Source organism: Mesoplodon bidens (genome assembly GCF_964165515.1).
Source record: "Mesoplodon bidens genome assembly, chromosome: 1".
NCBI classification, from domain to species: Eukaryota; Metazoa; Chordata; class Mammalia; order Artiodactyla; family Ziphiidae; genus Mesoplodon; species Mesoplodon bidens.
Genome location: NC_138176.1, coordinates 110,380,591 through 110,394,785, shown reverse-complemented (window position 1 = coordinate 110,394,785; position 14,195 = coordinate 110,380,591). Strand labels below are relative to the sequence as shown.

Below are 14,195 nucleotides of genomic sequence, written 5' to 3'. Positions count from 1 at the left end.
GGGAGTTAGTGTTTAATGGGGACAGAGTTTCAGTTTTGGAAGATGACAAAGTTCTGGAGATGATGGTGGTGACGGCTGCACAACAGTGTGAATGTACCTAATGCCACTGAATTGTATACTTACAAATGGTTGAAATAGCAAATTTTATGTTATGTATATTTTATCACAGTGAAAACTTTTAAAAAATGAGTTCCTTCTTAAAGCATTTAGTAACTCTTACGCAAGTAAGAGTGTTACGCAAGTGTTTGTTAAATTAATAGAAACACAATACACTGGCAGATGCTAAAAACGGCCCGAGACTGGGGTGGAGGACCAGAAACACCTCCAAAGATCAAAAGAAAGAAAGAATTAAGTAGAACGTCAAGTTGGGAAGGGCCTGTGTGAGAAGGGGGCAGGAAACAAGGTGATACTTCAATGTCAGATGAAAAAAGAATAAAAATGGGATGTGAGATTCACCTGTTCTTTAAGAGAATCATGTAAAAGTTCACTCAACCAGCATTTATAAGGAAGCACCTACCAGGTGCCAGGCACTCTGCTACGTGATTCCCGCAAAACTGCAGGACAGGCACGTGAGAAAACAACCAGCCTCGCTGTCAAGACGGGTTCTACAGAGCTGCCAAGATCAACTGAATGTAAAATGAGGACTAGGCTGGACAGGCCCGTGATGGTCAGAGCCCATTGGAAGTTGGAAATAAAGTGTAATTGCTGTGGCCGTGTTTATACCCAAGTAGAAGCAGACCTGTGCTCTGATTAGGCTAATCGCATTCATCACTACCCCTTCCCCCTCAAGCCTTTACCCAAGGAGAGAGGTCACCAGCAGACAGATGAGAACGATGGTTCACAGACTTTTCCAACAGGCCAGCACCTGGGACCCGGCCCCAGAGAGCCTGACTTAGCTGGTCTGGGGAAGAAGCTGGACATTTAAAAACTCTCCAGGTGATTCAAACGTGCAGCCAGGATGGAGAGCCACCGAATTAGAAATAGCTTCTGCCCTCCATCTAGTTCCGGTCCTGGGAGACCCTGGGTAGCCGAAAGAGCAGAAGATGCTCTGGAGGAAGAGTCAGGAGGAGGATGTGTTTTCATCCCTCAGTCAGAGGGGACCATCTGTGGATCTTACAGGATGACAGGAGACCCAGCTGCCCTTGGCAAAAGGAAATCCACCTCCACCTTCTCAGGGGGGTGGGTGGGCTTCCCGGGGGAGTTTAGCACCCAGTCGTGCCTGTGCTTGTCGACGGGCCCTGCTGGCACTTAGCAGAAGGGCTTCCTAGGGCGTGTGACCCACCCCGGTCCCTGCCTCTGGAAGGAGCCCTCACCTGTCCAACCGGCAGACGGGTGCTTCCCGGAAAACGCAGCGAAGGGTCTCCCGGGCTCTTCGCCACTCAGGAGCGGGTAGAGGGAAGAGGGCCCCCAGGGGAGAGTACGTACCTCTGGGCCGCCCGGTGCAGGGTGGCCTGTGCCTGTGCCCTCAGGTGGCCCAGGAGGCCACTGAGGGCCGGCTGCTGTGAAGGGAGCTGAAAGTGCAGGCTGCTTCTCTCTTTCTCCAGGGCTTCTAATCTTTGTTGGATCATCTCAGCTGGAAAACAAAAGTGATGAGAGGGGAATAAAGAACCATAAAACTCAAAATAGACAATCCAGTGTCCCTGGGCTCCACCCCCAGCCAACAGTCACCTCAATGACATAATACAAAGGTCACCTGTTTCTAGGTTGTCACTTTCATCTCTTGGTTCATGCTTTTAAGAATCTTCCATCTTTTTATTGAAAACACAGCCCCACTAGCTTTCGTTCTTCTAACTCTCAGAGGTTACAGTCTATGTATTTATATGATGATTATCATTATGACCATCACATAGGAGGATACATCATACTAATTATTTTTAAAACCATGATGGCTATTTGGGAGAAAACCTGCTAATTTTGATGAGTCTGTATAACCGGTTGAAAAATATCAATGCTCATGGGGCTTCCCTGGTGGCACAGTGGTTGAGGGTCCGCCTGCCGATGCAGGGGATGCGGGTTCGTGCCACGGTCCGGGAGGATCCCACATGCCGCGGAACGGCTGGGCCCGTGAGCCATGGCCGCTGAGCCTGCGTATCCGGAGCCTGCGCTCTGCAACGGGAGAGGCCACAGCAGTGAAAGGCCCGCGTACCGCAAAAAAAAAAAAAAGAAAAATATCAGTGCCCAAATGTTGATTTTTGAGACTGTTTCCTTAGAAACTGTCCATCAACAGAGAACCAGTCCCAATTACTGAAGTCACAGAAGTGATGTTCAAACTGTCACGCTACAGCTGACCAGAGACCTGCTTCAGCTTGGGTGGAGGGGAGGCAGGCTCAGGTGTCGTGTGCAGCAACCCTGAGCCTCTGGGGATGTCAACTGCAAGACCTCCCCGTCAATTTACCGTATGCCTTGTGACCAGTAACCAGAAACTTGCTCAGAGAATTTGCCAAGGATTCATTCTAGCAATACCAGAAAGGGTCGTCTACTTCCTGTTCAAGACCAAGTGACAGCTACTGCCAGGGCTCTCAGTCTGTGCCACCTTCTTCAGAGAGACAGCAGAGCTAATTCAGATGCTACACTTACAACACACGGTGGCGTCTGGCCTGACAGGTCTTCTAGGACAACGCCGAAAGGTACCTGACCCGTTCTCTAACGCCAAAGCTTCATACTTTTAAAATATTTTATTTTAATTAATTTTTACATTTTTATTAATTTATTTACTTTATTATTCAGTTATTTCCTTATTTCTTGCTGTATAAAATCAAAACTTCAATGAAAAGCGATAAAGTTCTTACCTTATATGCTTTAAAATAACACACTGATGCAGTGGCAAAGATGTATTAAGATACTATTACATAGGGATTAGGAGAAAACTGAGTTTGCACCTCAACTCTGACATTTCTAGCTGTCTGACCTTCAAGTGACTTAACCTTTCTAAGCTTCAATTTCCTAATGCAGAAACAGGCCTAATAATAGTCTGGACATCATAAGATCTTCTGAGGATTAAATGAGATAATCCACACAAAGCATTTAGCACCATGCCTGGCACCCAGCACGTGTCCAAAAGGATTGGCTATTATTAGTAGTGCCAGCAAGTCCTGGCCTTCAAGTGTCCACAAGAAAGTCAGAAACCCAGGCTGGCCTCCCTCTGCCGGCCACCACATTGTAAACTGCACCCTCCCACTGCCAGGTGAAAAGTCCGCAGAGAACACAAGCTGATCCAGCAAAAGCAAACACTGGAAATGGGAAATTGACTGCTAAGAATCACATTCACAACGAATGGCAAAGGAAAATATGAATTATCCCAGGAAACAGCTGTGATTAGGTATGTTCTGTGCTGTCGTTCATCTGCAGAAGTGTGGCTATCTTAAGTTATTTCTATTTTATGATTTTAAAAAGTGCACTAGATCACTCCACACCAGTCAGAATGGCCATCGTCGAAAAGTCTACAAACAATAAATACTGGAGAGGCTGTGGAGAAGAGGGAACCCTCTTGCACTGCTGGTGGGAATGTAAATTGATACAGCCACTATGGAGAACAGTGTGGAGGTTCCTTAAAAAACTAAAAATAGAACTACCATACGACCCAGCAATCCCACTCCTGGGCATATATCCAGAGAAAACAATAATTCAAAAAGATACATGCACCTCAGTGTTCACTGCAGCACTGTTTACAATAGCCAAGACATGGAAGCAACCTAAATGTCCATCGAGAGAAGAATGGATAAAAGAAGATGTGGTGCATACATACAATGGGACATTACTCAGCCATAAAAAAGAATGAAATGATGCCATTTGCAGCAACATGGATGGGCCTAGAGATTATCATACTAAGTGAAGTAAGTCAGAAACAGAACGACAAATACCCTATGATATCACTTACATGTGGAATCTTTAAAAAAATGACACAAATGAACTTATTTACAACACAGAAGCAGACTCAGGGACTTCAAGAACAAACTTATGGTCACCAAAGTGGAAACGTGGTGGGGAGGGATAAATTAGGAGTTTGAGATTAACGTATACACGCAACTATGTATAAAATAGATAATCAACAAGGACCTACTGTAGAGCACAGGGAACTCTACTCAATATTCTGTAATAACCTATATGGGAAAAGAATCTGAAAAAGAATAGATATGTAAATACGTATAAACAAATCACTTTGCTGTACACCTGAAACTAACACAACACTGTAAATCAACTATACTCTAATATAAAATAAAATTTTTTTAAAAAGAAAAAAGTGCACTAGGATGGTCATCACCGACTTTATAGCTTACTATTGTCTCTAATTTCTAACTTATCACCCACTCCATCCTCCCAATGGCTATCCCATTTAGCACAACTAAATGCTGTATTTGTGACTTCACGTCATTTGTGTGAATCCTGCTGTTTCTCTAAGAAAATCTCTCCCATCATGCTCTCTGTCTGGCCAGTGGTTTGAGGAAACATAACTTCACTGTCTCTGGCTTTTCTTTCTTGTAAACGTCTGCAAGATTTCTGCAGACACTGTTCATCTGATTTCAGTTTGTAGCTCGAGATCGAAAGCCGGAATTGTAGAGAATGCTGCACATAGCAGGTGCTGAATGAATGTGGTTGACTAACCATCTGACTGATAGAACACCAACAATTTAGAATTTGGGTCACATTTGTAAACAACGCTGAATAGTAAAAACAAAGTTAACCATGAAAGACATTACCAAGTGCTAAGCAAAATGATGCATTGAATATGTTCTTAATGACACTGTAAATTTACTTTATGACTCTAACACACTTTATTTGTAGGACCTCAGCAAAGAAAATGCTAACCAACCTCTCATTCCACTTTGGATCAAACAAATGCATTTTTTGATGCTGCTACAGCATACTTATTAATGTTTAATTTAGGGGCAGTGCTCATCTGTTATTCACTGGCACCTCAGTCCTAAGTGCCTGTTACTTGGGTAACAATATGGAAACAGAATGAAAGAAAAGCACTTTCTACATCTATGCATAAATAAGCAAATAGGCATTTACAGAGCAGCAAGAAATCTTCACACATAAAGACATCCTGCTAAACAGATTCAATTCCTACTGCCTTGTTCTGTCTGTGGGATGACAGAATATATGGTGTAAACCATTTTCTTGGCTGTGCAGCCATTCTACATTCTAAGGAGGCCCTTTAAAGTTAAGAAGCAATCAATGTCTTCCTAAATCATTTTCCCTTGGTTTGTACATAAGAAATGCTATTCATTGAGAGCAGAATATTGTAACAATTCCACATGACCGTACACATCGTGTGAGATGACCAGTTTACAAAGAACAAGACTGTGATAAAAGGGCTTCCCTGGTGGCGCAGTGGTTAAGAATCCGCCTGCCAATGCAGGGGACACGGGTTCGACCCCTGGTCTGGGAAGATCCCACATGCTGCGGAGCAACTAAGCCCACGCGCCACAACTACTGAAGCCCACGCACCTAGAGCACGTGCTTCGCAACAAGAAAAGCCACCGCAGTGAGAAGCCCTCGCACTGCAACAAAGAGTAGCCCCCAATTGACACAACTGGAGAAAAGCCCACACACAGCAACAGAGACCTAACGCAGCCAAAGATAAAATAAATACATTTAATAGGAAGAAAAAGACTGTGATAAAATGTATTTCAGACTAACCCAAGCCAGCCTCTGACATTTCAGTGTGTTGGACTCATTATCATAAAAATCAGCCACTATTGGGGCACTAAAGCCTCCAGGCATAATAATCATTTCTGAGCATCTATTACAGGTCTGGCACCATATATACATTATTTCTGAGCTTCACAGAAACTTGTAGAGCAGGAATACAAATGCAGAACCTAAAATGCAGAGAATTTAAGTAATGTGCCCAAGGCCTCAGAATGAGTAAGCAGCAAAGTCAGAATCTGAACCTTGACTCTTCTGGGGTCAAACCCTGGGGTTTTTCTATTATACTTCCCAGGAGCCATGCCTGAAGCCATGCCTGCTCCTATAGTTTCCCCATCACACAGGGATGCTGTCTGTCTATTCATTTGTCGGGCTCCCTGGAGACCGGCATCCACTGGGCAGGGCCAAGCCTTAGTCATCTCTGCCAATATCCAGTTCAGCGCTAGGCACACAATAGGTACTGGTTAAAGGCTGAATAAATAAATGAATGTCTACATTTGTATGAAGAGCACTGTAGACACAGAAAAATAACAACCATTCTACCTTGCTATCTATCAATCATGTTATCCTCACAACGACCTTGTGAGGGAAACACGGTTGTTCCTACTTTGCAGATTGAAGCACTGAGGCTCATGGAAAGTTTAAGAGATTTTTCTGGGTTAGTCGCACCGCTATGTGGATTCAGAAGTAAAGCCAAGGTCTGTCTGACTCCAAAATCTGTGTGCTTCACACTGTGTTCTACAGGGACGATCACATCCTACAGTTGGTACACCCTAACCTGAAATACACACCCGGATGCGTTACGCGCATGCCAACTATCAACTCATCTTTCACCTTGCCCACCTTTCTCACAGAAAGCAGTCAGAAGCCAAAACAAACAAACAAACAAACTGGCAACAGTGAAGACAGCCTCAGATCCAATTCTAGGGGAATGGTTAAATAAACTATGGTACAGCCACTCATAGGGAACGGTATGTAGCAAGTCAAAAAACAGTTAGAAAAACTGTGAGGGAATATTTTAATAGTACAAGAGAAAAACAGGATACAAAATTATATGCACATAGGATCTGTATTGTAAGATAGAAATATGGTTTTTAAAAAGCCCAGGAGGAAATAAGAGTTTGGGCAATCAATCGTGCGACTGTAGGTGATTTTTTTCTCAATTTCACTGCTTATCAAATCAGCTGTAAAATCTTGAGCTGTTTAGTATTTAGAAAAGTATTCTATTTTTTTAAAGCCTACTGGTTACTTATACTGCTCTTTGATTTCTGCATTAAAAATGGAGATTTGATTTCCTCAAATTCTTAATGCTAAACTGCTTAGGGTAAGCTTGGTCTGCCTGGGTCACAGAGCTTTTCAGTGTATCCCAAAGAGGATTGCCAGAAATGTTATATTTTAAGCTCACCGATGTGTGGAAAGAGGACTAAGAAATCACTTTGGTTGTGGTATAAAAGGAAAAACAAACATTTGGGGGAGATACAAAAATTTCAGGAGACAAGCAATAATTTAACCGTGATACTTGCCCACTCAGCACTTAGCCTGTCACCTTGTTCTTAGTACATACGTGTTGATTCACTGTGAAGTATTTCCATAGAATATTGGGTTTGAAGCATCTGTTCTTCCTCAGTAAGACTCTACCAGGCAAAATGAATGGTGAGTGATCAAAATAACAAAAGTAATGAAACCTCCAGGTTCTTCCCCAGGTCTTAGGTGTGTCATAAGACTAGCAAGCACTGTGTGTGAGTGTGTGTGTGTGTGTGTGTGTGAAGGGTGTGCACACAAATGCTGTCAATTGGCTTGCTTCAAGTAGCAGTATTCAGACACATCAGAAAACATACAGAATTCCTCGGGATCATGAGCTTTTCAAAGGAAGGCATGGTTATGGGTCCCTCCAAAATACTCTTTGCCTCAACTCTTAAAACTAAATTCATAAGAAAATGTTTCTTTCACCAAATGTCAATCACCAAATGTCCTAGCGAAGTAACTGACCAACTGAATTTTGGTCACTTATATAAAAGCCTCAGATTTTTGGAACTATAAAAATCGTCTCTAAAGTATGTTTTCACAGATGCCGTGGAAAACTGGATCACTGCATCTGTGTGCTCTGTGCTCATTGTTCAGAATCTGCGGAGACTGAATTTCCACTGGCAGCTCAGTTGTCCGTGTACTTCTAAGAGCCACGGAAGGGGCCCCCCAGCAGTCCAACCACTTCCGACACCACTGTTATCACCACTCCCACCCCCACCATCACCACCAGCCCTGCCGCCACCGCCTCACCCTACTGAATATATCAGGAAGACAGACCCATCCAGCTCTCCAGCTGTTTATTGGGAGACATGAGTTGAAAGCACTTACAAGATGGAGGAACATTCATTTCCAAATAGCTGCAAAGTGGAGAACCCAAAAGAGGACAAGGGAGGAAAAGCCACTCAGCAGCACAATGAAGAAAGTTCAAAAGAACACACCCCAGGGCTTCCCTGGTGGCACAGTGGTTGAGAATCTACCTGTCAGTGCAAGGGACGCAAGTTCGAGCCCTGGTCCGGGAAGATCCCACATGCTGCAGAGCAACTAAGCCCGTGCGCCACAACTACTGAGCCTGCGCTCTAGAGCCCGCGAGCCACAACTACTGAGCCCGCGTGCCACAACTACTGAAGCCCACACGCCTAGAGCCCGTGCTCCACAACAAGAGAAGCCACAGTAATGAGAAGCCTGCGCACCGCGATGAAGAGTAGCCCCCCCTCGCCGCAACTAGAGAAAGCCCGCGCGCAGCAACGGAGACCCAACGCAGCCAAAAATAAAATAATTAATTAATTAATTTAAAAAACACACACCCCCCGAAATATTAACAGTGGCTATCTCAAATAAAGGTGATTTTTAATTTATACTTCTGAACTTTCCAGATGTTTTTACAATGATCATGTATTGCTTAAAATTCCACTTTTATATAAAATCATCTGAACACCCCCGTTAAAAGGTAGAGGTAGTCAGATTGGGTAGAAAACCAAGATTCAGTTATATGCTGCCTAAAAGAAACCAGTCCAGCTTTGTTTGGATTAGCATTAGGATGATATATCTCTTTTCATGGTATTACTTTAAAGCTTTTTATGTTTTTACATTTAAAATGTGTTCCTTAACAAGGACCTATGGTATATCACAGGGAACTATACTATTTTGTAATAACCTATAAGGGAAAAGAATCTGGAAAAGAATATTTTATATATATGTGTGTGTGTGTATATATATATATATATATATATATATATATATACACACACACACACACACACATAACTGAATCACTTTGCTGTGCACCTGAAACTAACACAACATTGTAAATCAATTATACTTCAATTAGTTAATTAATTAACTAATAAAAATGAATTTTGATAGATTAAAAAATTCCATTTTTAGAAATAAAAGGCAATTATCAGCTGGTTCATTCAGGCAACAGCAAGCAGGGTTCCTACCTGGAGTCAACTAGCATGAATTATGAAGTAAACACAGCTGGGTGTGATTTTTTTTTCAGCCATTTAAAAATGTGTAAACTGTGAAAGAGAAACCCTTGTTTAAAATGTAATGGCAGATCCTCCTACATGAAACAATTTTTATGCCATGTTCTTCATTTTAATTGAATTTAGATATATGATCAGTCATTACCCAAATGGCTCAATCACTTCAGCAATTACTAACTCACTCAGCAATCTAGGTGCACGGCTGATAGATGGAACACCTCTGTGTACTGAGTATTGAAGTTTATTGGTATGAAAAGAGCAATGCTTTATAGCAGACTGACCACACCAGCAAGGCTGTGGGACATTTCTGCAAAGCAACAGCGTAACTTAAGGATTCGGCCATTGATTCCTGGGCCTCCTATAAAATGACACTATTGCAAATCCAAGCGGCCACTTTTGAGCCTCTCCTTCACGGGCTCCTTTATCTTTCTCCACCTCTGTTAAAGGGTTTGGGACCATTTAATAGTTGACATGCCTCTCAGTCCTCCGAACCTTTGACTGGCACCAAGGCTACTTTTAGAAATCATACAAATGAAAAAAGTTCAAATGCCTATTCACTCTCTCTGTCCATTGGTTTGGGTTCCACTCCATTTTCACGATCAAACTGGACATGGCGTTCAATTAGTTCCTATGAACAGATTTCTCATGAGTAATTTGCTCTGCTGGTATTTTCAGACAAAATTAGCTGGACACATCTGCTTGTCACCACTCAAAAACCACAGGCTTCCTCAACCCTTTTAATAGTAATCGCTGCAACCTGTAATCTTTTCAGACTTAATTGTTCTTTTGTAGAACATCTTTGAACATATTCATCTCTAATGGAATTCGGGACATTAGGCGTGCACTGTTGACCAACCGCTGTCATTATTTTAAAAATATAATGCAAATCACATGGATGTGTCTGTCCCTTTCGACAGTGGACAAATGGAACACACCAGTGTGATGCTCAGTGCCAAGAGTATTCTACTAAATTGATCTCTGGCTAATGACATGGCAACACGAACAGCTTAAATTCTTGGAGCGGCATAAAGGGATCGAGGTAAAATGGCATATTACAACAAATAAAACCGTGACCTTCAATTCAAAGGCCATGTTAATGGAGAGAAATCACAAACCAGCAGCCAGCGATCAGAATTACTAACTAAAGAGCAACCATTTCAGCGTGCTGTGAACCTGCAAATGTACTGCTTGCAAGCAATGCCTCTATAAAGAGTAAGGAGAAGCTATAGGATGTAGAAGGCTCTCTAGTTTCAGAAGCATCTTCCTGGAGTCCTTAGGCATCTTGCAGATTTTAGAAATAAAACTGCAGTTGGTAGGAACATTCTCCCAGAGCAGGAAGGCAATAGTAACAAAAAGCAGACACAAGAAACACATTGAATCCTTTGTGGAACACACTGAAATCCCCACATGGTCCCAGGTGGCAGACGGTCACGGTCCCCGGCCGTTAGGCCCTTCAATACTTAAGTATAAGTCCAAGGGCAGAGCTTGCAAACCCCTGAGCTACAAAAATAAGAGTGGTTGGTGGATCGGTGACCCTTACTTGATGAAGAAGTCCAACTCCTGGACCCAGAAGGGGACTCCCGGCCGGTGCGGACCCGGGGCCCGGGGCAGGAGGACTGAGCTCCTGAAGGCGGAAGATGATGTCGCCTTGTTGATGGCTGTCTCCCGCCACCTAACACAGTCAATATTTATGGACTTAGTCAACATTTATGGAGTGAGTGGGGAAGGCTATGTGCACACTCTCAGAACAAACCTTGGCTTTAAATTCCTGAGATCTAGAATCTTAAAGATAAACGTCACAGATTGTATGTTACCCTAAAGATAGGATCTAAGGATGTATAAAATGATCAGGTAAACAGTTTAAAGGGGAGTGGTGTGATTCCTCTCTCTGTGTATAAAATCCTCTAGTATGAGAAGAAAATCAAACATGTTTAATGATTTCTTTGCTTAAGGATCAGAAGCCCCAGATTTTAGTCCCAGATCCACTGGGCCCAACTTTGTAATCTTGGGATTATTTAATTTCTCTAAGACTCAGTTCCTCATCTGAGGATATCTGAAGAATCACATTAAACAACTTGTGCCACCGGCTTACTGTGAAATGGCAAGGAACGAACACCTGTGAATGGTTTTGAAAAATACAAGTGGCAGAGTTGTTACAAAACAGTAAAAATGATTCAGAGAACTGCTGTGATAGCCCAACCTGTTGATTCAGATCTAATTCAACTCAAATGACATCGCTTTAGGGCTTCCCTGGTGGCGCAGTGGTTAAGAGTCCGCCTGCCGATGCAGGGGACACGGGTTCGTGCCCCGATCCCGGAAGATCCCACATGCCGCGGAGCGGCTGGGCCCGCGAGCCATGGCCGCGGAGCCTGTGTGTCCGGAGCCTGTGCTCCGCAACGGGAGAGGCCACAGCAGTGAGAGGCCCGCGTACAGCAAAAAAAAAAAAAAAAAAAAAAAAATGACATCGCTTTAGGATGCAGCCTACATTCCGTGTGGCCCAGCACCTGGAGGGCTGTCAGCTATGGAGGAGTTTATGCCAGGTCTTGCTGTGTGCATCCTTTAGCGTAACGGAAACTGTACATCAGCTTCCTGGCTCCCTGCCCATCCTCCGTTCACACACGTAGGCAACACAAGCTTTAGCTTCTAGGGTACCAATGGTTCTGAGCTGCCCAGAAGTCAGAAAGCCCTTGGAGGAACATCATGACACACTGATAGACTAGGCATTCACAGAAATATCCATAGGTTTGCCAGATAAAATTACTGCGAGGAGCACTGTTGTCCAGGAAGAAGAGAGAGAAAGAAAAAAACAAAAAACAAAAAAACTGTAGGACTGGCATAACCAAGACTTTGAGTTTTCCACTGCGTATCTTTTGCTACATGTTCATCCATTTTATTATCTTGCAGACCCCAGCAAACAAGTGGTAGCAGGCACTGATGCACTGGTTTTTTAAGACAAAAATGACGATATTACTCACGACCAAGTATTGACTTCATTAATACATCAACTCTACTCCTGGGTAGATTCTATTAATTTGTGTGTGTGTGTGTGTGGTATGCGGGCCTCTCACTGTTGTGGCCTCTCCCGCTGCGGAGCACAGGCTCCGGACGCGCAGGCTCAGTGGCCATGGCTCACGGGCCTAGCCTCTCTGCGGCATGTGGGATCTTCCCGGAGCGGGGCACGAACCCGTGTCCCCTGCATCGGCAGGCGGACTCTCAACCACTGCGCCACCAGGGAAGCCCCTGGGTAGATTCTATTAAGCACGCAAGTCCTCTCTGAATTAGCAATCCTGAATTGTTGCGCACCAGATTCCTGCAGGGAGGGTAAAATCTCACAGTTGACCCTTACCTATCAAAGCCTAAGGAGGAACGTGTGTATTTCCAGAAGGATCGTGCAGTGCGTGCATGTCTCTTCTCTTGGACTCTAAAACCACCTGCTGAAGTAGGACAGAGCAGCAAAGCCACACGACTTGGGACCACATCATGCTGGCCACCTCAGAACGGATTTTGCCTAAATGCATTTCGGGGTGATACTATCCACCCATAAGAACTGGTCCCTGCGAAGTCGACTGCTTCAGGGATATTGTCTTTGACGTCACGGGGAGGAAATGCATCTCCCCTTCTCCTTAGGCATCCACGGGGAGGGCTTTCCCTACCTGCCGCCAACCCCACCTGCCCAGGGAGATGGACTGGGTTTCCTAGTTGGTGAGTCTGAGAGCAGGACTGAGCAGGCACAGCTCAGACCCTTCCAACCCCCCTCCTTGTTGGAGGCCAGATGACCCTGGAAAGCACTCATTGTGCTCTGCTTCTCCAAGAACTTAGGTGTAGACCAGGGTAGACCCCTAACAAAGAGGAGACCGCAGCTTCTCACCGCCTGTGGCCCAGTGGGTAGTTCTCATTCTGGGGTCTGGTAGTAGGAAGCCCACTGTTGCCATCCACCCAAACCACATTCTCGAATGTTGGCCTTAGCAGTTCCAGAGCCACTATTTAGATCTCCATCTGTGTTTGCCCTTTCTGTTGTCTCTCCACTGGCTCATAACACAGGGAAGCAAGGCGTCATTGGGGACGTGCCAGTTAGGAAGCTACTGTCTCTCAGCTCCCACCTTCTTCTCTGCGGTGCTGAGGCTGGACCACGGCAGAACAACCGCCATGGTGACTGTCACAGGCTCCCCTCAGGCTCCGCTAGAGAGAGAGGCTGAGAGGCCAGGGGTGGCCGTCCTGTCCTGTGTGTGACACCCTGGCAAGGCCAGGCTGCAGCATTCCATCCCAAGAGCTGCGACTCACTCCAGTGTGCCGTTTTCCCAGCGTTCACAGGACCGGCCTCACCCCCTCCAAGGCCCTGGGCCCAGCAGGCCAGGGCCACCTCCTCGGTATGTGGACACAGGGACTGGGAACCAGCTCAGGCAGGGCCAACTGGACTTTCCCAGCACGTGGGGAAAATACCGCCGTTATTCCAGGATGGATGGAAAATATGAGAATTACTGCACTCAGTAACCAAGAGAAAATTCAATCTCCCTTGACCATGGCCTCTCCAGGAGCCTGATCACTGGGGACTTCCTCGTGGTTGGTGGGGACCTGGGCTGAGCCCCATGTCCACTTCCACACCCTTGTCACTCGGGACCCAGACTGGCAACAACTCGGGTGGAGGGCCTGGAGCCAAAGCAGGCCATCAGGGACCCAGCTCACTGCTTCTAGAAACAGTTAAGGACCCCATAGGCAATGGAGAACCCATCCATGGTGAAGGGAACAATAAAGAACAGGAGTGGACAGGAACCCAATCCTGCAGAGAAAACCACTTATCTGGTCAAATGGCAGTGGCATGCTGTTTGTAAGAACAAAGCTGTGCTGGGCACTTGGTCCTCAGAGTCACCTGGATGACTCGCCTCACCAGACAGAGTGAGACTCGAGACGGCAAAATAACCATTGTGAACCTTTCCTTCCTCGGGAGAGGTGGAATTGTTCAGAGGAATGTCGGGATTACAATTGACATGGGCCACAGTTCAGAACAGAAGGTAACAAGGCGCCTCATCCATA

The 14,195-nt window shown here is 44.9% G+C and overlaps 1 protein-coding gene across 3 annotated transcripts in view; it reads right to left on the bottom strand.

The window, feature by feature from the left end:
- Window positions 1-14,195, bottom strand: part of DISC1 (DISC1 scaffold protein) — a 361,524-nt gene that overhangs the window by 260,755 nt on the left and 86,574 nt on the right. For all 3 annotated transcript variants that reach the window (XM_081223881.1, XM_081223879.1, XM_081223880.1), the window contains exon 4: window positions 1,426-1,573. In XM_081223881.1, the coding sequence (XP_081080007.1) occupies window positions 1,426-1,573 (148 nt within the window). The remainder of the gene's footprint in view (window positions 1-1,425; window positions 1,574-14,195) is intronic.